The sequence below is a fragment of the Lissotriton helveticus genome, chromosome 4_1, assembly GCF_964261635.1.
Source record: "Lissotriton helveticus chromosome 4_1, aLisHel1.1, whole genome shotgun sequence".
Lineage (NCBI taxonomy): Eukaryota > Metazoa > Chordata > Amphibia > Caudata > Salamandridae > Lissotriton > Lissotriton helveticus.
The window spans coordinates 1901591416-1901617768 of NC_136063.1; the positions used below are offsets into that span (position 1 = coordinate 1901591416).

General features: G+C 46.0%; 1 protein-coding gene across 2 annotated transcripts in view; it reads left to right on the top strand.

Annotated features, from left to right (window-relative positions):
- The window catches only part of DOCK11 (dedicator of cytokinesis 11), a 1219508-nt gene that overhangs the window by 860099 nt on the left and 333056 nt on the right, over positions 1-26353 (top strand). For both annotated transcript variants that reach the window (XM_078688544.1, XM_078688546.1), the window contains one exon: positions 24434-24500. In XM_078688544.1, the coding sequence (XP_078544670.1) occupies positions 24434-24500 (67 nt within the window). The remainder of the gene's footprint in view (positions 1-24433; positions 24501-26353) is intronic.

The window sequence follows — 26353 nt, forward strand, 5'->3', positions numbered from 1 at the left end:
CTATTGCAACTGGAATAAGGCCTCGGAGAACGAGTGGGCAGACAACCTCACCCTCAAACCGCTCAAACACCACAACAATGTGAACCTGGGCATCTGAAGCTTCAACACCTGGATCACTGACTGCGCTCACAGCACTACCCCCATCAGGAACAAGAAACACAGACGGTCCACCAAGCAGTTCAGCTGGTTCATTAAGGACCTCAGGACAGCCAAGTTCTACCGCCAGCACCTCGAGAGCAGGTGCAACACCAACAAAGACTCAGCTGATAGAACCGCCGACAAATCCACACTCAATCTATACCACCGCCAACTACTTTAAACAAAGAAAAAAGCCCTGGCATCAGGCATGGAAGCTAACTCCAACATCAGTAAGGTGCTCTATAGTCCAGGAATTCACCAACCCCACAGTGCCAGCAAGCTATATTGATCCCTCTACGGACCTATGCGACAACCTTATGGATTTCTTCCACAACAAAATTGCCAAAATTTACAGGCACTTCAACCCTCAACTCAAGCCCGAATAGTTTTCCAATAGCCATACCTCCACATACTGGACCATCCCAAGGCTAACCATCTGGAACCATCTCACCATTATGAAATCTGTCAACTCAGGGGCCTCATCCGACCCAGGCCCCCACCAGATCTTCAACCTAGGAGCAACCAGGATTGACCTCAAACTTTCCACCTTACTTAACACCTCACTGGATTCTGCCACCTTCCCAGAAGATGCAGATGTCAAACCCCTGCTGAAGAAACCTTCAATGGACCCCAACAAACTCAGCAACTATATACCCATCTCCCTGTTCCCCTTTACTGACCAAAGTTATTGAAAAAGCCATCAACCAACAACTCACCACCTACCTAGGGCAACCTATCTCATCCTGGACGACTCCCAATCCATATTCCGTAGCAACCACAGCAGAGAGACAGCCCATATTTCAGCCACAGGCGACATCCGCGCCTTTCTCGACAAAGGAGAAACATCCACCCTTATCCTTCTCAATCTCTCAGCGACCTTCAACACAGACTCCCACCACATGCTCATTGGCAGACTTCATGACATTTGCATCCAAGGAACCGCCCTCAGATGGATCTCCTCCTTCTTCACCGACAGAACACAACGAGTCCACCTTCAAACCTACACCTCCGAACTCAAAATAATCTTCAGCGAAGTCCCTAAAGGCTCTTCACTCAGCCCCACCCTCTTCAATATCTACATGCCCCCCCTGGACAGCATAGTCAGATCCCACGGGCTCAACAATATATCCTACACCAACAATACTCAACTCATCCTCTCCCTCTCCAAACACTCCACCACTGCCAGAGCCAACTTCCAATGCATGACCAGCATCACCTACAGGATAAGGTGCAACTGCCTCAAGCTGAACACACAGCTCCCCCTGGGAAACCTCCTGGTGGCCACATAGAGCTAGGGCGCACTCCAACCGCAGCTGAGCACACCAGAAACCTCGACATTAACCTGAACAGCAAACTCACAATGAGGTCCCAATTTAATGATGTAGCATCCTCCTGCTTCTTCATCTTACACTTCTTACGTAAGATTTTCAAGTGACTTCCTCAAGACTCGAGACTCACCATCACCCAAGCCCTTGTCACCAGTCGACTGGACTACGGAAACGCTCTCTATATGGGAATCAAGGCTCACTTAGTTCAAAGGCTACAGACCATCCACAATACTGCAGCAAGTCTCATCCTGGATCTCCCTTGTCGCACAAACATCACCCCCCACCTCAAAAACTCCACTGGCTCCTGGTCCAGAGATGCCAGCTCAAGCTCCTCACCCACGCGTTTAAGGGCCAGCACGACTCCAAACCCACATACATCAATCACCGCCTGCAATTCCAAGACACTGACGGACACCTCCACTTCCCTCGTGCTGTTAAACCTTACCCTTTTGACAGGTTTATCCCAAAACTTTTTGCCTTTTGCCTCCTACTTTTTGTACCTGTTTTCCTTGGCTATAGGATTCTGGTCACTTTGCCACTGCTGATCAGTGCTAAAGTGCATATGCTCTCTGTATAAATTGCGACAATAATTGGTTATCCATGATTGGCATATTTGATTTATTGGTAAGTCCCTAGTAAAGTGCATGGTCTGTAAATCAAATGCTACTAGTGGGCTTGCAACACTGCTTGTGCCACCCACACAAGTAGCCTTGTAAATGTATCTCAGACCTACTGCTGTAGTGTCTGCGCACGCAGTTGTGTACTGCCATGTTGTCCTGGAAAGTTCACCCACGTGCCAGGCCCAAACATTCCCTTCTGTTACATGTAAGGTAGGCCCAAGGTACCCCCAGGGGCAGGGTGCAGTGTATGTGAAAGGTAGGACATGTACTAGTGTGTGTTATATGTCTTGATAGTGAAATAGTGTGTAATTCGTTTTTCACTGTTGAAAAGCTACCTGTCCCATAGGCTTATCATTGGAGTTGCCCTGTAACATTTTTACATGTGTAACTGGCAATAGGGGCAAGGTGTGAAAATTAAGTTCAGAATCTCTGAACTCAGAATTTATTAACGCACATTTTGGTGAATGTGGTTTTTAAAGTCTGTGTTAGAAAATGGCACTTTTAGAAAGTGGCCATTTTCTTACTTTACCATTCTGTATGCCTCTGGCTGCTTGTGTATTCAGCGTCTGGTGTGTGAGTGACAGGAGGTGAGATGTGCATTCACTATAGATAGTCACTGGGAAGATTGAGGTGTCCCCTGCCTTGCCTGGGTGACTCATCACGGGCCTGAATAGACCTGGTCTGCATTTAGAGGAGTGTGAGGAGTTGGTATTACACTTGAATAGGCTCTGTCTTCATTATACAATGCTGTTGCCCCCCCCGTGGTCATGCTGCACCAGTGAGGGCAGAACTGATTTGGACTGGGTTCAGAGACCCTTGCCGCAAAGCTATTTTTGGGTATATGTGTTACACCTAAAACTCCAAGACTTTAGATTACTTCCATGAACAAGAGGACCCTACCAAGAAGAGCTGAAGAGCTGTAGGGAAAAAGACTGCCCCTTTGCTGTGTGCTGTGCGGGGTTGGCCTGTAGTTGCAGTTCTGTTTATGGTGGAGGAAAAGACGGACTAATTTTGCCCTGTTGTAGTATCCTGCTTGTGAAGGAAATCTCCAAGGGCTTGTGTGTGCTTGCCTCCTGTTGTTGGAAGACTCAGGGACATCAAAGTTTTCCTGGTTCCTTACGTATTTGAATGTCCTGGTGATTTAACTTATGGACTGTCCTGTTGCCTTTATCGGTGCAAATAGAAGCAAGCGTGTGTAGAGCGCTTTTGTTTTACAGCCCTGCGCCTGGAAAGTGTTGCGTTTTGTCCCTGAAACATTCTCCAGTGAAAGCGAATGAGCTTCTTGTTTTCTCCCAGCGCGTGGTGAGCACTTCAATTCTTCATTTAAAAAAATCAGTAGTGCCTGGTTAGCGCTTGAACCTCTGTGGCCTGAGCTCAAGACGTGGGCTTCTTCTGCCCCAAAGAAGTAAGGAAGCGGGGGCTGCTCGTCGCAGCACTGCAACACTCAAACCCCCTTCAGTCTGGCCTCCCCCTGGAGAGGGAGCCACGACGTATGCAGCCGGAAGGAGTGAAGAACCATTGTAGTAGCAACAGTAGCCCACTGACTGTGAAGCGTAGGAGCTCTGCAGTCAACCTGTTGTGGGCCTGCGAGGTCGGCCAAGCCCTCTCTCTGACCCGGGGGGAAGAGGAAGAACTCTGGATCCTGCTGTGGACGTGGCTGAAGGTTTGCTGGTAGAGCGATGACACCGGGAGCCCAGTGAGGGCTCCAGGCCTGTAAAGCCAAATACCCAAAGCATTACCCCATAATGGATTGGTCCCCACCAAGTCAGTTCCCTTCGCCCCTATTCTGCAAGAATTGGCAGCATCGCTTTGGCTAAGTATTGAGGGAATTGTTCACTGTGAACATTGCGGAGACTGATGGCAAAGTGCCAGTCACAAGTATCTACTGTTCTGCACTAACTAGGATGATTTGCCTAATGTGTTCCAGATGGACTGGTTATCTGGTCTGGTGTTCACCTTAGGGCAGTACTGGTGATATATTGACAAAGGCCTCATATTGAACAAGGTAACATAGTTTTTCCCCAATCTAGGAGCACTCCCTATATATGTTGGTATTTGCCTAAAGGGGGCAGAGTGATTATGAGGCATATGATATTATGACCAATCGCCCTATGTCAAAGTGATGATGTAGGTGGATTTATGCATTCTAATGACCAGTGCTTAGTGGCACAGTAATATGTGTAACTTTGGTCTTATGACTTTATGTGCACCTTTATGACAAGCGCCTAGTGATGCAGTGATTTACGTTATGTGGTCAGATGTACTTTTCATGCTACAAAGCGAGTTATGGTCTAATGTGTTTTTATGTACGATACAAAGAGTATTTTTTTATATAACCTTGTGTGGCTTCTCTTTTTGTGGTGTGCCTAGTGTGTCACTGGTGTGTGTGTGTGTGTGTGTCTTGCAAAAACGCTTTACACATTGCCTCTGGGATAAGCCTGACTGCTCTGCCAAGCAGCCAAGAGGGTGAGTAGGGGTTATCTTGGAGAGTGGTGGGTTCTGCCTGATTTAGGTGCATACCCTAGGCATTTTCATAATCAAAGAGATTCTATCAAAAAAAGTGAAAAGTGATAATATTTGTATTGGTTTTGGTTTTTCTAAATCGTGCTAGGCTCTCTCTTACAGGTGGAAAGACGAGAGCACAATGTGCTTTTTAAAATACCCCTCACACACTAAAAAAATCCATTAGTGTCATGCTTCATCATAGGGGTCTTCCCGCCCCTATAACGGGACGGGGCGTGCTACGACCAAACGAAATACGCGGGAGCACTTATATTGTGACAGTGGCTATGTGTAAGTGCACAGGTGTCAGTGAAAGTGTAGGGACCTCAAAAAGTGAATATATAAAAAAAGTTTAAAAATTCCCTGGCATAGTAGGAAAAAATTATTTTATTCACTTCTCTAGCTGGGAACATGAAGAAGGGGTTGTGAGGTAGAGCATTAGCCAGCTACCTAGTCGACATGTTTCGTAAGCAGTCCCCTACTGCTTACTCATCAGGACCAAATAGCGATCCCTACTTGTATGTACTCAGTTCTACAGAGATATGCCTACTGTCCTACAAACAGTACAGCAAAAATAAGCTGACTGTTTGTGCTTCGGGGCATGAGTTGGCCCAATGAAGCAAAAACGGTAAATATTGCCAAAAAGGACCTGTTGTGGTCTTCTTTTCATTTATTCTTAATGCCCCATGAGCTTGCAGGCGAGGGGTGTTCTGCGCGGTTAATGTCCGGCGAGAGAAAGAATCATTATTCCCACCCCCGTGCTGCTCCTCCTGAAATATTATCACTTTTCACTTTTTTTGATAGAATCTCTTTGATTATGAAAGTTCCGTCAGGAGGGTGACTCTATCCGTACCTCTACGCTCCTCTTTTGTTTTGGCATACCCTAGGCAGCCAGAAACCCCATTTTTAGCAGGCGATGACCCACACTCCCCTGCATTCGACACAGCAAAATAGGAGCTTGCTCCTACTTCCTTGCAGCCAAAGCCTGGACGCCAGGACCACCCCTACCCTACAGGAGTTTCAAAGGATGCTGAAAACCTGGCTCTTCAATTGAGCCTGGATATAGGAAAGTAGGATCTGCTTACTATGGTTATCCCCACTTTTTGCTGGTGTTTCACTGTTTTTCAACGTTGGTCTGACTGGGGCCCTGCTATTCAGGACCCCAGCGTAGCTGCTTCCTCTCTAACATGATTGCATGTACTTTAGGTACACTCCAGATTGGTTACTGGGTTACCCTTGTGAGTCCCTAGTATGTGGTACCTTAGGTACTAAGGGCATAGGTACCCCAGAGGCCTACCAGGGGCTGAAGCATGTATTATGCCACCCCTGGAAGCCTTCCAAAGTGGAACCACAGGTCTAATACTGCAGCCTGGGTTAGGTGGTGCATGCACCCCTTACTGAGATATAGGTTACCTTTATCTACCTTTAATCTCTGACACATATAAACCTATAAGTCACTCATATGGCAGGCCTTATCAATCCTGAAGGCAAAGCGCTTGGTTTTGTGTGAGAGGGTGCCCATGCATGAGCTGGGCCCCTCTGCAGATTTCGGAGCCTATTCTCTGAGGCTGTTCCGTGATGCAGCCAGACCATATACTCTCAAGTGCATTATAACCTCGCGGTAAATGCTAACTTTGGATTGGCTGCATGGAAACATGTTGTGTTTGGTGTCAAATACTTTGGAATCCTACCCCCCTCCCTTCTAGAGGGAGAAGACATGTACACACCTACCTAACCGGTAATAGGTTAAAAGAGCCCCAGCCTCACAACATGGATGCTGCATCCACAGACACGAGTCTGACCTCCTGCTGCTGGACTAAACTCCGGCAGGGGAGGCCTGGACAATAGTTTTCCTGCCACAGGGAGGTGTAACCACCTGCCAGACAGGCTTTAGTGTATTGGGGCTGGGTGGGTGCATTCATAGAATGCTTTTTAGACAGTGCTGGGGGCACACTTGGTGTCCCTGTGCATACCCCACTTCACACCAGTTCCAGGGGCACTCAGCCCCTGCTCTGGTGCGAATCTGGAAAAAGGGAAAGGGGTGTAACCACCCCGCTCCCCAGACCCTCCCATAGGTGGGTCCTCAAAGTATGTCTAACCCCTTAACCTAAGATAAGTATGGGACCCCCAGTCCTTAGGACTTCAGATTACACCTGGACGAATCTTGCCACATATATCATGGAACTTTGACACTCTACACGACTAGAAGAAGGAAGACTCCCCTGTTCAAACAGGCACCAAGAAGAATTTCGTTGCGCGCACTGCATCACCAAATGTCATGCAGTGCGCGCAACGAAATTCGTTTTATTTATTTAAAGGTTTACTTACCTGTAAAACTTTGTAAACCATACATTACTACCCCCCACCCTGCCCCTCACCCTGCCCACGTCACCGCCCTACAGAAACACCTACTGCCGACCGCTACTGTTTGCCAGCACTCAAGGAGCGTTCGTCAATAATAGCCATTTGTGCTCCACTCTTGGTCACATCATTGTCCGAGACAGCATGCCACAGCCTTATTACATCCTGTGCATAACAGCATCAATAACTCTCACATCCTTATTACAAATGGCCCATTAATCTTCTCTGTAAAGTCGTCTCCTAGGTGTTACCTGTACCGGAATTACAGGTAACTCCGAAGAGTAAGAGTTACCATTGAAACCACAAAAAATTAAGACTTATTGGGGGAATTTGCAGTTTTTGCAATTTATTTCTCCCCAGATATGCAGAGATTTCTTCTGCTGTTAGCAGCTGAAATAGTGTGAAAATAAACAGAGCCACAGTTTTTCCATAACCTCATAATTCTGATGAGGTCGGTAACCGCTTTTACCAGCCTCTTTGGAATGAAGAACATTTATACCAAAGTTCACCTACTATAGGTATTTTCCACTATGAAACTGTATTTCCAATGGTAGCTCAAGCCCTCCAATACCCACCAAGGGCACAATGTGTTTAAGTGATTGCTTAATACAGCAAAACTGCAAACCATCAAAGGTCATTTTTGTCATGTTGAGAGTACCTCTTCTGTCCCAGGCACACATCAACTAGGGCCATCTACTGCACCCATCGTCATTTACCTAAGGCAAGATAAGGTCACAGTGGGATGGGACACTGCTACTTCCAAGTCAGGGAAGCACTATACACTGAGAAGGAATACATCACCATCCCATGCTCCCTCACCACCACCCCATATTATGTCTTCTAGCATCCTAAAACCTTTCCACCCAAAATACAGTCCCGCTATGTTGTTTGCATTACCTGTTTTTCTCCAGCAGATACATGTGTATGTATATATAACTGACATTGTTCACAAATTCAGGAGCAGGAGGTAACAAGTCCTCCCAACACATTTGTCATAATTTGAGCTCAGTTGCAATCAGGAAGATGAGCTAGGGGTTAATAGGGAGAGTGGAAAGATAGTCACTATATATGGTCCAGCTTCTGAAGAGTGCTACTTCCTTGGCAGTGTAGTTAGTCACTTCACCCAGGGGTGCCTCACCCATTCTGAACCAGGGGCAGCTCCTCCATGTGCGTGGAGGAGCGTCTCCCCACTGTTTTCTCACAGTGCGAGCAGAAAAATAAAATGGTATTGTAAATACCATTTTATGTTTCTGCTTCTCGCACTGCGAGAAAGCAAAAGTGTTTGGTTGGGGGCGGGCGGGTGGGCGGTCCTGCTGTAGGGCAGAGGAGGAGTGGCTTGCCCACTATTGTGGGCACTGACTGTTAACCAGTCATGCTCACTTTGCATTTGTGCATAGATGCTTGTGTGGTCAACGTCCCAACCAATTTTGAAAGACTCAGGCCTGCATGATGCATCATGAGGAAAGAAGGTAGAGAAATCTCCCCAGACAGTTTTGTGTATTTCTGCATTCCTGTAAGCTGGGTGGGCACACACTGGAGAGACAAAAGCCAGGCTTCACTCATACACTTCAAAGAGTGCTCTCTGATTCAGTGAGCGGTCACAAGGAAGGGGCCCAGGCACATCTCAGGAAGGAGGGAGATGAGGCTGATGAGAAGCATAAAGAGTAGGGTTGGGGTCCTGTGCTCTCCTTTTGATTGCTAACCTTTTGGTACACATTTCACTGTGGCTTACAGCCAGGTGTGAACTCTAGGCCCCCCTATGGCCTGTGGTGTGGGGCTATTAGCTTTGGAGTCACTTCAGCTGTGACAGACAAGAGGAAGAGAGGGCAGAGCAGTGGGTACTTCAAAAGGAGGAGACCCTCAACATAAACTTCAAAAACTCAGACTCTATATCACATTTAGTGTTGGAAAATGGACTCTAAGAAGGGGAGCTTGTCAAGTAGCCAGGCAGACTCTGTAAGCAGGGGAAGCTCTGTAAGACTTCTACCTGTGACCTTGACTGGAGGCCAAGGTCTGCTAGTGTCTCTGCTGGGTGACATGATATCACCCAGTGAATCCAAGACGGCCTGACCAGGAGCCTGAAGTACCAGCACTTGCCTGTTTGCCAATACCATTGTGCCTTGTAAGGAAGGGGAGAGCGTCAGAGGGAACAAGGTCCAGTGGGGAGACCTGTTGAGTGGCCTCTGTTTGTAAGGTGTAAGGAGACAGCTGCTGTACCAATCAGGTTGTTTCCCATGTGGAGGACGAAGTCAGTGTCCCTCGTATGCCACCAGACGGCCCCCATAAAAGGAGCTGTGTGCATTGCTGTGTCAATCGGGCCAGAGCTCTACGAAGTGAGGAGCTGGCAATCCCGTATGTGAGATGGTGTCACTGCAAGAAGATTGCTGTGCTGTGAGGGCTGTAGCCTTAGGGCTGTGGTGAGCCTCGACCACATATGCCAGGAAAGGCTGCCGCTGATTACTACAGTGTGCTGAATGGACCAGAGGATGGATGCTAGAGTGGGTCACAGGGAGCATGCAACCTCATTAAAAACCCCCACAGAAGTGAGCCCAAAGTGAGAGTCCCTGCAACCCGTCCTCAAGGCGAGGGACCTGCTTCAGGATTGTCACATCACTCCACTCTACCCAGCCAACTCCCCCCACGGTGGGACCAATCAGACACTTACCTTGCAAGAAGGAGCCACAAAGAACCTCCAGTTAATTGGTGGCACGACCATGTGCAAGGAACTCTGCACACGGTGAGTGTAGCGCAACTGAGCTCACCGGATTCAGCTGCTGCTGTTCCAAGCACCTGTTGACAGGGCAAGCATAGGAACAGTGGATGCTTCAAGCCTCAAGGTGCAGGTAGAACTGATTCTAATAGATACATCTGCCTTAAGATTCCTCACCTTTTGAATTACCCCTAGCGCAGCATTCCACTGAAACTTTTTTCTTAGCTCTCCCACGTCGACGAGGATGTCACAAGGGAACGGCTCTGCATGCGACTCCATCTGTTGTCATTGGAGCCATAAGAAGACCTTGTTGACGTGGTGACGTAAGTTCCCTTTTTTCCGTGCCATTGACTAGTAATGGTTTTCTAGGACTCTCCATTTCTTGGTAGTCTACATTGTTACAATTGTCTGTAAACTGTTTCTGTGCGATGGCTACTCAGAAGAAGCATGGTTTTAAACCCTGTAGGGAATGTGGGGGCCATATGTCTGTCACAGACCCCCATGAAGATTCCCTGTGGTGTTTGTCGTCGGACCACGACATTGAGGAATGTTCTTCGTGCCATCAGATGAATCCAAAGGCACTTAACAAAAGGCACATAACGAAAGAGAAGCAAAGTTGTTTATGGCCCGGGCGAAGAAGGAGAAGAGAGGTCGGAAGAGGACTGAGTCGAGGTCAAAGTCGCCAACAACACACACCTTGAGGTCATCCAGAAAGCACAAGAAGAAAGGGCGACATGGGTCCAAGCCTCGCTCATCGAAGGAGAAGTTGTCAAAGGCGGTGTCCCTGGTCCAGTGGCCTCAGAGGAAGGATGACGTCTCACCTTCTCCTTCACCGCAAGGGACTCAGTTGCACTCTCCAGTGCCAAGGAAAGTGTCTCCTTCATCTCTGGCATCTCCGATCCTGAATCCGGTGTCACCGGCTCCACAGCCAGAACCTGCCTTACGGCCTCGGCCTATTCCTGATCAGGTGGTTCTGTATCTGTACCCGGCTCCAGGTGCACATCCTTTTCATTTTCTAAATGGGATGAATGGCATGTTTGCTAGGGCGGTCAATCCATCCGGCACGCCTGGTGACCCCGTGGGACATCTTTCTTATCAACATTATGCCGACGGCTCCGTCTTGGGCTTTACCAACATCAAGGGTCTGAACGCTGATTCCATCCCAGGAGGGAAGGATGGACTACTCTCCGGTGCCGTAGGGCTCCATCTGGACTTTGTGCGGTGCCGCCAGCCGCCAGCCGCTCCTGAAGGGCTTCCATCAATACCGACCCAAGGTCACTGGCACCACCAATGCCGATTCCTAAGTTACGATCAAGGAGGAAGACTCAGAGGCTTATGGAAGAGGAGGAGTTCCAGGAGCAGCAGGAGCAAGCAGAGGAAGCAGAGATTCTTGATACTGTGGATGACTTTAAAGAGATTCAAGAGGACAGTGGGCTGGACACTTCACTAGAGTGGGAGCTCTCTCCTCTCAAACCTCTTCCTTCTCAGAAGGTGGCCTCATACCACTAAGTTATAAGGAAGGCAGCTGACCTTCTGGTTTTACAGTTGCCCTCTTTGGAGGTTTGATCTAACATTCTTACTGAGGTTATGCACTCACCTTTATCTGCAGTGGAGCCTTTGCTTCCATTCAATTAAGCAATGAAGCTTTGACTGAACCAATTTTGGAGGTTTGGCAGAAGCCAATGCCTACTCCGGTAGTCTCCGGACAGTAGCCACTGGATCCGCAGCTCTAGATCCCCCATCTTGGAGCATCTTGAACCCGTAGGAGGTCGGGTTTCCCATTTTCTACAAAATTGGAAATGTTTTACATCAGATCTTTGTTTTTAAATCTTGTAGAAAATGGGTATGCCCTTCCTTTCCAGGAATTTTCCCCTCCTTTCCCCCCTCGTCAGGGTTGGTGTTCGGAGGACCATCTGTTGCTCCTGCAGCAGGAGGTTCTTTCGTGGTCAGGGACGCTACTCATGGTATTTCCTGATCCCCAAAGAGGAGGGTCGATTGAGGTTGATCCTAAACCTCAGGATCTTGAATTTTTACCTCAAACAGGAGAAATTGAAGATGTTGACCCTGGCTCAGGTTCTTCTTACGCTGCAGCAAGAACACTGGATGGTGTCAATTGATTTATAGGATGCGTACTTTTACATTCCCATCCTGAAGTCGCATCAGAAGTATCTCAGTTTTTCGGTGGGGTCTCAGCACTACCAGGTTGCAGTCCTTCCCTTCAGTCTTACATCCTCACCACGGATCTTCACAAAGGTGATGGCGGTGACAGAAGAACATCTCAGAGGTCGGGGATTCCTGTTTTTCCCTATATGGATGACTGGCTGCTCAAAGCGAAGCCGCAGGAGATGGTGCTGCATCATTTGCAGGTGACAACGCGTCCGTTGTTCAACTTGGGTTTTTTGATAAATGTACCCAAATCTCACCTGGTGCCTTTTCAGCTTCACCTGTTCATAGGGGCAGTACTGGACACTACAGTGAGTCGTGCCTTTCCACCGTCTCAGAGGAGAGGATTCTGGACATACAGCTTTGATTCCACTGTTTCAAAATGGAGCAACAGTTCCAGTCCTGAAGGTTCTCGCCTGCTCGGTCTTTTCGTTTCCTGTACACTGTTGGTCAACCATGCACCCTGGCACATGAGAGCACTTCAATGGTGCCTCCGCAGGCAGTGGTTTCAACACAACAGAGATCTCAGGAAGGTAATCAAAATCTCCAGAGACACTGCACCGGATCTGTCTTAGTTGAGCGTTCTGGGCAACCTGTCTCAATTGAAGCCTTTTCCACCTCCTTCTCCAGTGGCCACAGTGATAACGGATGCCTCCACTCTGGGGCGGGGAGCTCTTCTGTGGGATCTGGGGATCAAGGGCCTTTGGTCTTCAGAGGAGAGTTGCTTCACATCAATCTTCTGGAATTGCAGGTGATATGTTTGGCTCTAAAGGCCTTTCTTCCCTCCCTTCGCAGTCAGTCAGTTTTGTTCCTGGCGGACAACACTGCTGCAATGTGGTACATCAACAAACAGGGAGGAGTAGGGTTGAATCGTCTCTGCAGAGAGACTCTGCGACTCTGCTCCTAGGCTCAGGACCATCAGACTTGTGTAATTGCAAATCATCTGGCCATGGTGCTGAATGTGTGTGCGGATAGTCTCAGTCGGAAATTACTGACCGTTCACAAGTGGCATCTTTATCCGGAGGTAGTCCATCCCATTTTCAGGATGTGGGGGTTTCCTCGGTTGGACCTGTTTGCCACTCCCAAGAACGTGCACTGCCCATCGTTCTGCAGTCTCCAGTATCCAAAGCGGTGAGCGTTGGGGGACACGTTTCAACTAGATTGGAACTTTCAGCTTCTTCACGCATTTCCTCTCATAACCTTGGTACCTCGGGTTCTGAGGAAGAGTCGCCAAGACCAGGCCCAAGTCATATTGATCGCCCCGGATTGGCTAAGAAGGGTGTGGCTCACAGACCTTCTTCACCTCTCATCACACCCTCCGCTCCATCTCCCTCTCAGGGCAGACCTCCTCTCGCAATCACAGGGGCAGGTTCCACACCCCCACCTCCAGAGCCTGCATCTTCATGCCTGGAGATTGAATGGGCAACCTGAGTTCTTTCTCTCTCCCACCGGATGTGGTGAATGTTATATTATCGGCCATTTTGTCTGATATTCTTAGATTTTCTCTCTCTTTGGCTCAGCAGGGTTGTGCTGTAGCTACCGTTAAGGGCTACTTGTCGGCCTTGTCAGCCTTTCTTTGCTTGGCAGACCAGCCATCATTGTTTAAGTCTCCCATAGTCTTGAAATTCATTAAGGGTCTCACTAATAGATTTCCTCCCAATTCCTTTGTTGTGCCTCAGTGGGATGTATATGTGGTTCTTACTTTCTTAATGGGGTCTCCTTTAGAGCCCCTACATTGTTGTCAGTTGAGATTTCTCTCATTCAAGGTTCTTTTTCTGGTTGCGATTATCTCTGCTAGGAGGGTTAATGGCTCTTAGTTCTAAGCCTCCTTTCACCTCTATCCATGCAGGCAAGATGGTTTTCAGGACCAGAGCTGCTTTCCTGCCGAAGATGGTCACACCCTTCCACCTAGGGAAAAATATTACTTTACCTACTTTCTATCCTCATCCTTCTAAGGAGGAGGAGAGACTTCACTGCCTGGATCCTAAGAGTGCAGTCAGCTTCTGGTTGGACAGAACCAAAGACTTCAGGCTGCACGATCAGCTCTTCATTGGTTACGTGAGAAAGATGAAGGGCAAGGCTGTCCACAAGAGAACACTGTCCAGGTGGATTATCCTATGCACCAAGATCTGCCTCGCCTTGGCCAAGAAGGAGCCTCTTGAAGGTATTCGAACTCATTCCATCAGAGCTAAAACTTCTTCTTCACCTTTGGCTAGAGGTATCCCTGTTGTAGACATCTGCAAGGTGGCAATTTAGGCCTCCCTCCACACTTTTGCGAAGCATTACTGCTTGGACTCAGAGGTGAGGAGGGAGCCATTTTGCACGTTCGGTGCTGCAGGATTTTTTGGTGTAGGTAGGCCGGCAGCTTCCTCAGGCAACGGGACTGCTTGGGGATTCTATTCAAAAGGTGAGGAATCTACAGGCAGATGTATCCACCAGAAGAACAAGTTACTTACCTTTGGTAATGCTTTTTCTGGTTGATACAGTACCTGCCTGTGGATTCCTCCCTCTTGTCTGTCTACTGACACCGAAAAACAGATTATTGTTATAAAGTTCTTATATTTCATTTTCATTCATGATGTTGTGATCTTTTTGCTGAGAATTGTCTTTCCTATAGAATTCCCAGTTTTCTCTCTTCTCTATTTAGGAGTTTTATGTATAATTGAAAGTTGTTGTATGCGTTGTATACTGGTATAAATGTTGTTGGTTCGCCTGCTCACCCCGTAGGCATGAAAAAAATGGGTGGAACTGACATCAGCATGCCGACAAAGTCTTCTTATGGCTCCGATGACATCATGCGGATTCGCGTGCGGTGCCGTTTAATTGTGACGTCCTCGTCGACGTGGGAGAGCTAAGAAAGAAGTTTCTGTGGAATGCTGTACAAGGGGTAGATCGAAAGGTGAGGAATCCATAGACAGATACTGTATCCACCTGAAAAAGCGTTATTGAAGGTAAGTAACTCGTTCTTTTGGGCCATTCTGCCCTGTGAGAACTTGCTTACTAGTTTCTTCTGCAGTTCTGGAACACTGTTGCCTTTAAAATAGAGTCAGTGAGGACACTTGACTTGGACTACTTGTGGGGCTTGCTCTGGGTGTTGCCTATAGTGATTGGGGAATACCGCTAGCACTAGGAGTGAGGGTAGAGTGGGACCTGGTAGACCGCCTAAAGAAACATGATTTCAGGGTGACTGTGTAGGTGTTTGTGAGTATTCTTAATGTGTATTGTTAGTGGTAGAAAGAAATTACTTCTCTTTTTCATTAAAGTGAGTATTTGGCTCAACAATAATGTATTGCTGCTGCTGTGCACATTTTAAGTTGTAAGCCTGTTTTCACTGCTCTGTATCCACCTCCCACCAAGAGAGTCTTTAATTACTCGGACCACACTGTTCCTGAGAGTCAAGTGCTGAAGGGGGCACTTTGCCCAGTTGCTCAGAACCCTTAGTAGGTTGGGCCCCGGAACATCAGGAGTAAAAGGTATCCAACCCTAAGGGTTGGGCCCAGTAACCCCTGCTTGACCCGTGGCCCTCTGAAAGGGATTCTGACAACAACACCTGCCAAACTCCTTCTAAGTTCTTGTTCCCCGGGCCCACACAACAATGTCCCTGTCAAGTCTGCATTGGGGATGCCTCTTAAAACACAGCAGGTTTTTCCAACCTACACCAACAAATCATGAAATCACAAAATCAAAGGCCATATGGCCTTGTGCAAATGACTTTTTCAACTTGGAACACCCTACATAGACGTAGGTACTAGTCAGTATTGGGGCCCATCTGTGCCATTTATTTCAGACTCTTGGGTAATTGCAAACAAGATAACATAGAAACAGTAGGCAGGTTAGTGAGCCGAAGGGAGGCCTGGCTACTCTACATCACTTCTGGCCGTGATCATGACTATTCAACTCTACTCAGTAGTATTATTTTATATAGTTACGTCTGAGCTATTTTTGTTTTGTGGGTTGAGCAGCAACTAAATAAAAAAAATCATGGCAATTAACATTCTATTGATCCAAATAATTTACCATCTGTATATGAAGTAGTCGTAACAGTTGTTAAACGCCATGGCAAAAGACACTATACCTCACTGAATAATAAAAAAAAATACTATACCGGGACAAAAGTAAAAAAAACACCTCATTGATGCGGATAAGCCAGAGGTAACATGTGAAACAATATACAGTTCTACTTTCCCAGGTATGCAATGCTTGTTCTTTCCATGCTGGAGGACATATATTACATTACAAACGCCTTGCGGTGACAGACCTTTGAAGGTTGTAGGTGGAGGTTTAAAGTCATATACATAGTCACATGTCTATCTTCAAAGCTCCCATACTGTTCTTGACGGTCTTGCATTTCATCTTGATACTCCTATTTGAGGTTTACCGACGCTCATGTAGGGCTGCCTCTCTTGTATTTTGAAAGCTAAATGTCTATAGATGCCGATCAAATAGGACAGGCTTGAATGCCACTCAGCACCCTCTGTGAAGGATTAGAGTTTACCTCTATCTGGACATGCACACTGTTTTCCTCTGACATGCGATCCAGCCTTCCTTTCTTGTGTCCTGTACTCCTCCGCCCTGGTCTTCTTTATGCACTGCCCTCTAGAGATGCATGCGTAGTGTGCATGCCCCTCCTTCAGGCTGTGTGACTTGAAAACTACCCCTGCCCTATCGTACTATTGCCAGCTTCCATCTAATAACTCTTATCCTGTTTACCCACATTTACCTATACTCTTTCAGCTCCCTCATCCATGGTAGTAGCATAGGCACTATGTCACTGCAAGGCACTTTCTGTCTTACTCAGATGATGCTTTCACTGGTGATATGTAGGACGCATGCGGTGATGTCCAGCTTGAATATATGGAGTATGGAGACCCTACATGTAGAGAAAGAAATGTGGGAGATGCCATGCTAGTAAATGTGGAGAGTATAAAGGATTTTTACTTATACATGTGCATTCCTCATTATAATATCAACAAGCTGATGGGTGAAATGCTTGAATTAAACTCAGCCACTGGAAATTGCTTGGGCTGAATCCCAATCCATTGTCTTTTTGCCCACCATGCCACTCTAGATTGGACCCAGACATATTCAAATCAGTCTTGACCCTGCTCCCCATTGGAACGGTCCAGCCCGAACTGCCAGGCCAGGTCCTCCTTAGACTGGAAACAAGCATACTGTGACCGGTTTCGGGGTCTCACTCCTCATTAGCCGGACTATCTTGAATTCAGTGAATCCAGAACCCACGTCTTGGCATACCCGGCGCACTTAGGGCGGCAATTGCCAAAACAAGAAGGTGATGGCTAGAATGCTAGAATTTATCTCAGCCACTGGTATATCATTCGGGGGGCCATCCCAATCCACTGTGTTTGTTGCTCACTACTCCCCCCAGCCATATACAAATCAGTCATGACCCTGCTTCACACCGGAACAATCTAGCCCGAACTGCCAGGCCGGGTCCTCCTTAGACTGGAAACAAGCATACTGGGACCGGTGACCATCACCCCTCATCAGCCGGGCTAGCTTGAATCCAGTGGCACAGTGAGTCCAGGGGCCCACGTCTGGGCATACCCGGCGCACTTAGGGGATGGAATGCTTCAATTAACCAGAGCCACTTGCAATTGCTCGGGCCAAACTGGAATGGCATTGTGAGCAAAAAAACTCTGGCTTTAACCCATATCCGTGACTGGGGGTAAATGTTTGATTTGTTCAGCATTCTGTCCGTCAAATGTTCTTTTTGCATTTGCCGCCCTAAGAGGGAAAGGTAAGGCCCAAATGTGGGTCCCAATCTCACTATGCCATTGGATTCCAGCTAGCCTGTCCGATGAGGGGCTATACCCCAAAACCGGCCTCAGGATACTTGTTTCTGGTCCAGGGAGGACCTCGCCTGGTAGTTCGTGCTGGACTGTTCCCATGGGGAGCAGGGTCAAGACTGACTTTCATATGGCTGGATCCAAACTGGAATGGCATGATGAGCAAAAAATGATGGACTTAATCTAGATCTGTGACTGGAGGCGAATGTTTGATTTAGTCAGCATTCCATCCATCACCAGTTCTTTTTGCATTCCTCATTTTAAAAACATACAAAAATCTGCTAGCATTGTGCTGGTGCCTATCTATGCAGAGGACTTTATGGGGCGAACACCTTTGACTAATACAATCCGATGAGATTGTCAGTGGCAGTTGCCATTTGAGGGAGGCTGTGGAGGTGCAACTCAAGGCTACCTTCCTCTCCTGCAACTTCATGGGGTCCTTATGTAGTGGACCCTGATTAGTTGTCCCCATCCCTAGAGGATGCTCCTGCAAACAGTGTTTTGGGTGATTATATTTCATACCAAAGTAACACCATGCAAATAAAGCAAGCAGGGGGATGTACCTGAGCCCCTGTGCTCTCAGAACATATGTATTGCTATAGCACTATCTCCATGTTTGGTTTCTCAGATAGGACAGGCTCTTCTTTGGGTCTCTTGTGCACATGTGAGCATTTCATATAAATTGAACTCCAGTATGGTATTGACTTGTGATACCGGAATATGTTCTATGACCTTCATTGGTGCAGCCACCTAGGCTATACTGGTTGTGTGACCTGGGTCACTGGTGATGTCCTCTGTGGAGCTGGAGGCACCAGCTGCATTCCCACTACTTTTATTGTTAAATAGCAATTGGTCTCTACTGTGTGTGGAGGCTGTTGTCACCTGAAATCAATAATGTAATAATAGTAATAATCATATCCAGGGATTCTATAGATGTCTGCCTTTTCTTGCACTTTCAATAACTACTCAAGGTACAGGTGCATTTAGATGTACCACTATCTTGCCCTCACAGAGCAAATCATGGAGGTCTCTACGGTAAGCGAATGTGCCAGGTTGCAAGTATTGTTGGCCTTGTCTCAAGCAGGTACAGACATTGGAGTTTGTGTTCAAGCAGGTGTATTTAATTCCAGTCTGTACATTCCCAGTTTAATCACCCTTTCAATGAGGTCGTGAGCTGTGGATGCAGTTGTATGTGGGAATAGCATATCATTCCAGTGGTTTGTGGAATTTGTTTCAGATGAGGCATCCTGGGTGTGGCCTGTGTCCCTCCGTTTCTAGGCATGGGTTACTGGGTAGTATCGGAGAGGTCAAGCGTTTGTTCATTTTGTTGTTTGTGGTTGACAGTAAAATAAGAAGGGGAAGTTGTTTCCTAATGGCTAGAGCTGATGAAACTGGGGAACTAGGTTTGAATCCTGATTCAGTGCAAATCACGTAATCTTTGTGCCGAAAACACTGTGAATTAAAAATGTGTGACTTGTGTATTTGTCAGTTGATATACACACTCTTGATTGTTTGCCAACACCCAACACATTATACTGTGCTTGGTTTCTCCCCATCTAAGTCTGCGCTATATAAATGTTAAAACATACATATGTATATACAGCACTTTCTCTTGGGAAATTGCTTCTTCTAGATGATGGTGCAGGGGGCAGCAGGGTTCTACGTGTCTGTGTGTAGTTATTTTATGGTTTAAATCTTTTTTATTCGAATTTTCAAAAGTATCAAAGTTTGTAGTTATTTTAGGGGCTATATCTTGTAATCCAAGGGCCATGATTGGCAGCTAGTGGTGGTCCGATTCATAAAATGGGTGGTCTGGTTAGCGCTGTGTGGAACACAGCCTGCAGCTGCAACATGATGATGCTGATGGGTCATGATTCCACTTTCATTCTTTTCAGTGTGCAACATATGTTTGTGCGCATTTGCCTATGTATGATGTTGCATCCTTTGTATTCCAGTGTTTGTTGTAATGCGGTGTTTAGTCATGTTGGTGCACTTGTGTAAATATATATCACATGGGAATGCTGTTGAGTTATTTCAAAATGTTTGCAAATGATTGATTGGACCAAATGATTGTATTGATCAATCCATGTGAATAATGTCTGGACATTCGTTTACTACAACATGTAATAATACATTGGAATTAAAAACAGTCCATTAAATATTTATTTTGGTCTCCATCTTAAACCCCCCCCTCTCTCTCGTGCTCCACCACAAGCCAGACATTATATTTTGGTCTAAGCAGTCAAGCATTGTGACAAACTGTCTGTATATGTCAAGTTTATTTTCAATAAAAATATTTTGAAAAAAAAAAAAAAAGAATATAATTGCTCCTCGGTGTTTCTGTACTTGCAACACCTTTGCGGCCTTCTTCGTAGAACATGCCCAAAAACATCAACAAGGGACGCAAGTCATACCCCAAGATCTTCACTTAGTCTGACTCTGCTTAGTACCTATGCTACCTCCCTGGCTCGCCTGGTCGGATCTTTAGCTTCACGTGTATGGCATATGCAGGTGATATAATGAAGGACATCTGGCTGGATGATCGATAAAACCAAGGGACTACCAAAGAGAGGTTTAAATCCTGCCTGGGCCAGTGGTCTCAAGGGTGCCAGACAAAGTAAGAGGCTCAAGCAGCCTGGGGTTCCAGCCTTCCCAGTTACAGCAGCCAGATACCATCGGGTTATTAATGAGGCCACTGTTTCGTTTAGATTGCATATCAATAAGATCTTTTCCTTTTGCTTTTTTACACGAGGTTGCCCTCAAAAATCTGTCCGCCCTACTGGTAGAGCCTCGGAAAACAGTAGTCAAAGCCCTTGTTTTGTCTTGGTCTGACTACAGCAACATGTTCTTTTTGGGATTGCCAAATTACCAGCTGGACAAATGAGGTATTATCTTGCATTATGCATCACGATGTCTCTTTTCAGACTCGTGTTTTCCTAGCTCTGAAGGACCAGTATTGGCTCCCTATTTAAAAAAAAAACATTCTGGTTAAGAGTGTTTGCATCACCCCCCGTGCCTTGCAGCAGCAGAGTTCTGTGTGTTTACCAGAAACCAGACTTCCAGACTGCTCTCCAGCATACATGGCTGTAGGGCCTGGGTTCCAAAAGGCCAGAGCAGGAGGCCACAGACTTTATGCTCTGGTCCCAAAGGAATGTAATGCCTTGCCAATGGCCGTAAGAGCGGGAACTAATCCTTTTGCTTTCAGAAACGGGCTGAAGACGGGGCTGTTTGCTAAATAATGGTATTTTTCCTTTCTTTTAGAAGTATTGCAAACTGGATTCAGATATTTAGTGCGAGGGCACCTATAGAAAACAGGGCACTCGAATATTTTTGACATAAAGTAACATCATCCATGCACTGCTCCAAGTGAGTCAGAGAAGTGAAAGGACCATGATGAAAGTACTTGTTTACATTACGTATTATCCTTATAGGAACCTTTGTTCCTGCTTCTTCTACCTTGCTTGGCCAAAGCTCATACTTTGATGTTTTTAATCATGGTGTGCTGTACCCCTGATAAGGGTACCGCCATATCTCGTTACCCAGTCTATAAGCATTGTGGGACAGATTTACAAAGATGGGAAGCAACACAAGGCAGCATGACAACGTATTGCCCTGTGCTGTGGCAAATGGAGAGGGCAGGAATGTGCCATATCTACTCCAAATCTCTCCTTGTGCTGGTGCATCCAGTGCAGCCTAGTGCCAATATGGGCACCCTTGCACACTGGTGCAAGGGTGCCTGCTAGCAAGCAGGATGGTTGTTGTTCAGGAATGGATGACTTCCGGCACAAAAACAATCCTTAGAGGCATCTTCCTCTTTCTATGTGTGCTGCCAGCTCTAGGGAGGTGCGACTGGTGCAGCCGCACCTGGTGCTAACTTCGGGGGCAGCTGTGTTTAGAAATAACACAGTTTTAAAAAGCACTTGCTGCTGAGTTCCTTATGTGTCCTGCAGGTTTTGCGTCATCAATAAAAATGTCAAGATAACTGGTGACTAATATTGCTGTTGGAGAGAGAGAGCTCGTTTTGTCTAGTGGCAGCTTCCACTCATGGTAAATTAGCACAGAGGCTTAATATGCCTCCTGCAAAGAGCATGTACAGGGCAAATCACCTTACTGTATTGTTTGCGGCTAGCTCAGTAGGTTACTGCTTTTGTCTCAGGGATCCAATTCCAATTCATAAGTTCCAACCCTAATATAGCGTATTGATCTATGAACAATCATCAAAGAGCTGCATGAAAGCTGCATGGCATAAGTCAGTACGTTGCTTTTTCCCGCCAGTCTTTCATTATCCTAATGTTGCTAAATTGGTTCATTTTGGTACATTCTTATTAGTAAAGCCAGTCACTGTGGTATGTTTTAAATCATGAGTTTGTGCTTTCCCAGACCAAGCACAAAACATCCTGCCTACTAGTATCTGTGATTCCTACACCTCGTTGTATTCATTGTCTAATGGAAGATTTCCTATGGACTGATTTACAGAAGTATGAGTCCTAGTCTCTGTATAATGTGTGTGTAAATGTGATTTAAGTGCTCTGACACCCTATACTGGTATCAGAAGCGCAAAAAAACAAATTAATTGCACTTGAAAGAGGGGCTATGGAGAGATGAGGGGTCCTGGTGGAGTGTGGTAGTGAGGAAATTCATAGAGAAGGAGGTGTTGGGGGGCACCAACAAAGATCATTGCACTGGGTGCTTACCACCATGGAGAAGCGTGGCTCAGTGGTTAGAGGCGGCAGACCCGGAAGCTGAGATCGACCGTGGACCAGGGTTCGATTCCCCGCCTCGGCGGGTCTCGGGCTCAAAATTCCACGGACTCGACAATTCTCGCTCCGGTGCCTACTCGAATCATGGGGTCACACTCTGCAACTCTGGGCAATAGCTTGCTTAATCTCCACTACGGCCCCTCGCGGCGGGATGCCTGGCTTTCACCTTGTGGACACCCTGCCGGGGTTTCTCACAGGGGAATACCAGGACGGGTTCCCTAAGCAAGCGCCAGGATGCCCTTTGGGTGACAGGTTTGCGCTATATAAGTACACCTACATTTACATTTACAAAGGCAGCTCTGTGTGCTGCACTTCCCCTGGGATGGTATACCAATTGTACATGTTCCCAGGATTACTACTGGTAGTAAATCTAGGAATGCATCAGAATCCATGGGTAGATGTGTGCCAGCCCCCACTCTCCATCCATGGAACACCTTTCCAGCGCAGAATAAAGGAAGGCAACAACTTGTGCTGGTTTGTGTGGCTCCAGATTGCTATGCCACACAGAGCCATGCAAGGTAACTGTGCGTGGCAAAGTAAATCTCGCTTAAGGCTTGTGTTGCTCTGATGTCATCTTGTGTGACACAAGGTCAACACAGTCTTTTCGTAAGTATGGCCCTGAGTTTGTCAGTAGACAGCATGGGATGTGAGTCAAATACTTAATTATATATTTTCAGCATTTTTTAAACACATTATTGAGAAGGCAAGTAATGGAAACGTGACAAGAGTCATAGGAAAAATTGATTCAATAGGCTATTGTTACCCTAATTAACTTTAAAGGTGCAATGGAAAACTTGTTTACGGGTTTACAGTTCTTGGACTTTGAACCCAGCCAACAAGTGTTTCGTCCGCTATGACCTGAATGTGTTGATCTTTTTCAAGGCTTGGTACATGCAAAATTTGTCTTTGGTCTGTGTTTGACTTGTCACTAGCAAGTATCAACTGGGGTCTCCTGTGACAGTCTTATGTGGTGTGAAAGGCTCCCTGTGATGGCCTTGTAACAAAAATAGTGGATTGACTCATATGGAGGAATAGCTTCGGCCGCATACATCAGTGCTAAATTGGATAATATTGAGCTGTCCGTTTGGAAGAACATGCTAGGTTTCGGCGTGGAATTTAGCCATGCAAAATAGAGGCAGTTCACCTTCGTATTTGCTTATTACTTTTTTTACGTGCTCTCTTGCTTATTTTGTCATAAGCTTGAAATATTTTTTGCAGCTTTTAAGTATAGAAAGTAAACATGACCACAATAGTGGAATCCCTAAAAAAATCTAAATACTGTTAGATCTGAGGGAGATATCAAAACTTTTTTAAGGCCAGTGGAAATATAAGTTCAGGTTTTGGTCCTTTCAGTTTTCTTGCTGCAGTGTGTATGTAAAATACGTTCTGCTCTAAAGAACCAAGTATTCAGTAGTATCAAGAGGAGAGTCTAGGGTTTACAATAACAAAGAAAGTAAATAGATGTGTGGGCATTACCCCTTTTTTAAAGAATGCTGTATTTTAGTGCATTCTAGAGGTAGAGTACATGTAGTCTTTATATCGGAGTAGGAAAACACACTATTCTACTACTCCCAAACTGCACGTGTCTCTACTCTTGTTGTTTAGACTATTTTATCTACAATTTATTGAGGATGATGAAGATGTTAGTGTTACACGAATTCAAATAGTGTAAAATGATGTCTTAGAAATCGAGTTTCAAATATTGTAATACATTGATTATGATGCAAAATGAACATAAAGTTGTTAATACATATGTTTAAATGTTTGTAAAATATTTTAACCTGAAACATAAATAAGGTACATGTTGAATGGTTATGTTATTCGGAATTTGTCAAGCGCACGGTCACCCAGAGGTTTCATGGCGCTGAGAGGAGACAGATGGTAAAGAAATAGTCTGGAATGGTATGGAACATTTTTTTTATCAATTTGACTTACGCAAATTCCACGTACAAACCTTTCAACAGTAAAGTGCAAATTGTCAGAGCTTCACAGTAACATTTTTTTGTTTTGAAATAATTGTCTTTTCATTTCTATTCTCTTTTAGATACTCTCTTGACATACTGGAATAAGATTTCTCCCCAGGAACTCATAAACTTCCTCACTCTTTTGGAGTAAGTACTAATGTTTAATATTAGGATCTAAAAGACTATTCAGTGTATTCAGTGGGTTTGTTACATTAGGACATGTGCCTCTCTACAGGGCTTTAGCTCCCACAGTGCATTTTGTTGGACGCAGCGCAATATGACTGTCCGTACAGCCAACAGAATGAATGTGGATCACTGAAATCACGTCTGTCTCCCCTATCTGCGCCTCATTGCAGTCAATGGGACTGCGGCTGCTGCAACATCCCTTTCCTTACAGGCTTGCAGCAGCCCTCTGTAAATATATTGTGTAAAGACAGCACTACACCCTTGCCTTTGCTTTGGTGGGTGTATCATGAGTTGTACGTTTGCGCTGTACCCACATCACCATCGTTGGGTGTCTGAATCTATTTTACCAAAAGCAGGCCACCTGACTACTGATCCCTAGGCACACACTTGCTACTGATGAACAGGCCTCGCTTTGTTACTTTTGTGGCTGCCCACTTGTTTATCAGAAAAAACATTAGTTTACTACTCCAATAAAAGACAGGTTTATTCGTAAGAGCAGGTTTTATTCCATGTTTGTCCTCTATCCATCCTTCATCTTTGCTCCTTTTACAAAGCTAGATGACTTTTGTAGCAGCTTTATATCAAAACATATTTTTGGCAAATGTAGCCCAGATTTTCCAGGTGCAAGTCATTGCATTTTCGCAGCCTTATGACACTCAAAGTGCAATTAAGTTTAGTTCCTGTCTTACTGCTTTCACAAGCTCATAACATGTATGTTTGAGGGGAGACATTTCTCTGTCAGAGAGCCAGTTTGTGGTTATGTGCAGCCATTTCATGGGAGCCGGGGCCATCTTTGGCACCGGTGCACCCGGTGTGACAATCTTTCTAGGTGCCCCCCCCGCCCCACCCCCCATAACTCCCTGCTCCACAGATTCTCTGACAGCCACCCTCCAACAGTTCCCCTTATGTCGCCAAAGCCCCTCTCTCATATACATATTATTTGTTCTATGGTGCAACACATACTAGTGTAGGGTGTCAGAGCACTTACCATCACACACACATTATACAGAGAATTAATCATATGTGTGTAAATCAGTCTATAGGAAATGTTTCATAAAACAATGAGGATTATAAGGTGTAATAATCACATGTCATTCCTAGTAGTAGGCAGTATGTCGAATGAGTGTTTGGTCTTGGTCTATAGAAGCACAAACTCAGGGTTTAAAACATACTAAAATGGTTGCGGTTGGCTTTACTAATAGAACTGTATTTCTACCCACCTGGACCCTTTTTTAGCAACATTAGGATAATGAGGACTGGGAAAAAATCTAACCCATACCATGCAGAATGCATGCAGCTCTTTGTCGACGGTTCATAGGTCACTTTGCTTTATTAGGGTTATAACGTATGAACTGCAAGTAACCATAGGATCTCTGTGACAAAAGCAGAAACCCACTGAGCTATCCACATAAAGTAAAGTTCTGTGATCTGCATGGTACACGTTCTTTGCAGCAGGCATATGAACCCTCTATACTACTTGAAGGTGAGTCAGAACTGGCACAAGACCAAACTCCATCTTACTCCGGCGGGAACATCAATCTCCATAGTTCTCTTGACATGCTTATTGCAACATGAAAATTGCTGGAGGCACAAGGAATTCTGCAGTAGGTGTTTTGAAACCCAGAGAATATTTCTAAACACAGCACCCCCACCCCTCGAGCTCAGTGCCAGGCGCAGCTGCACCGGATGCACTACCCTAAAGCCGGCTCTGATGGGAGCTGCCTAGGCATGGGGTTCGAAAAGATTAATAAAACTTCCGACCGCACAGACTCAGGATGTGGTTGGCTAATTCTCCTTAGAGCTAGCCTGGCTAG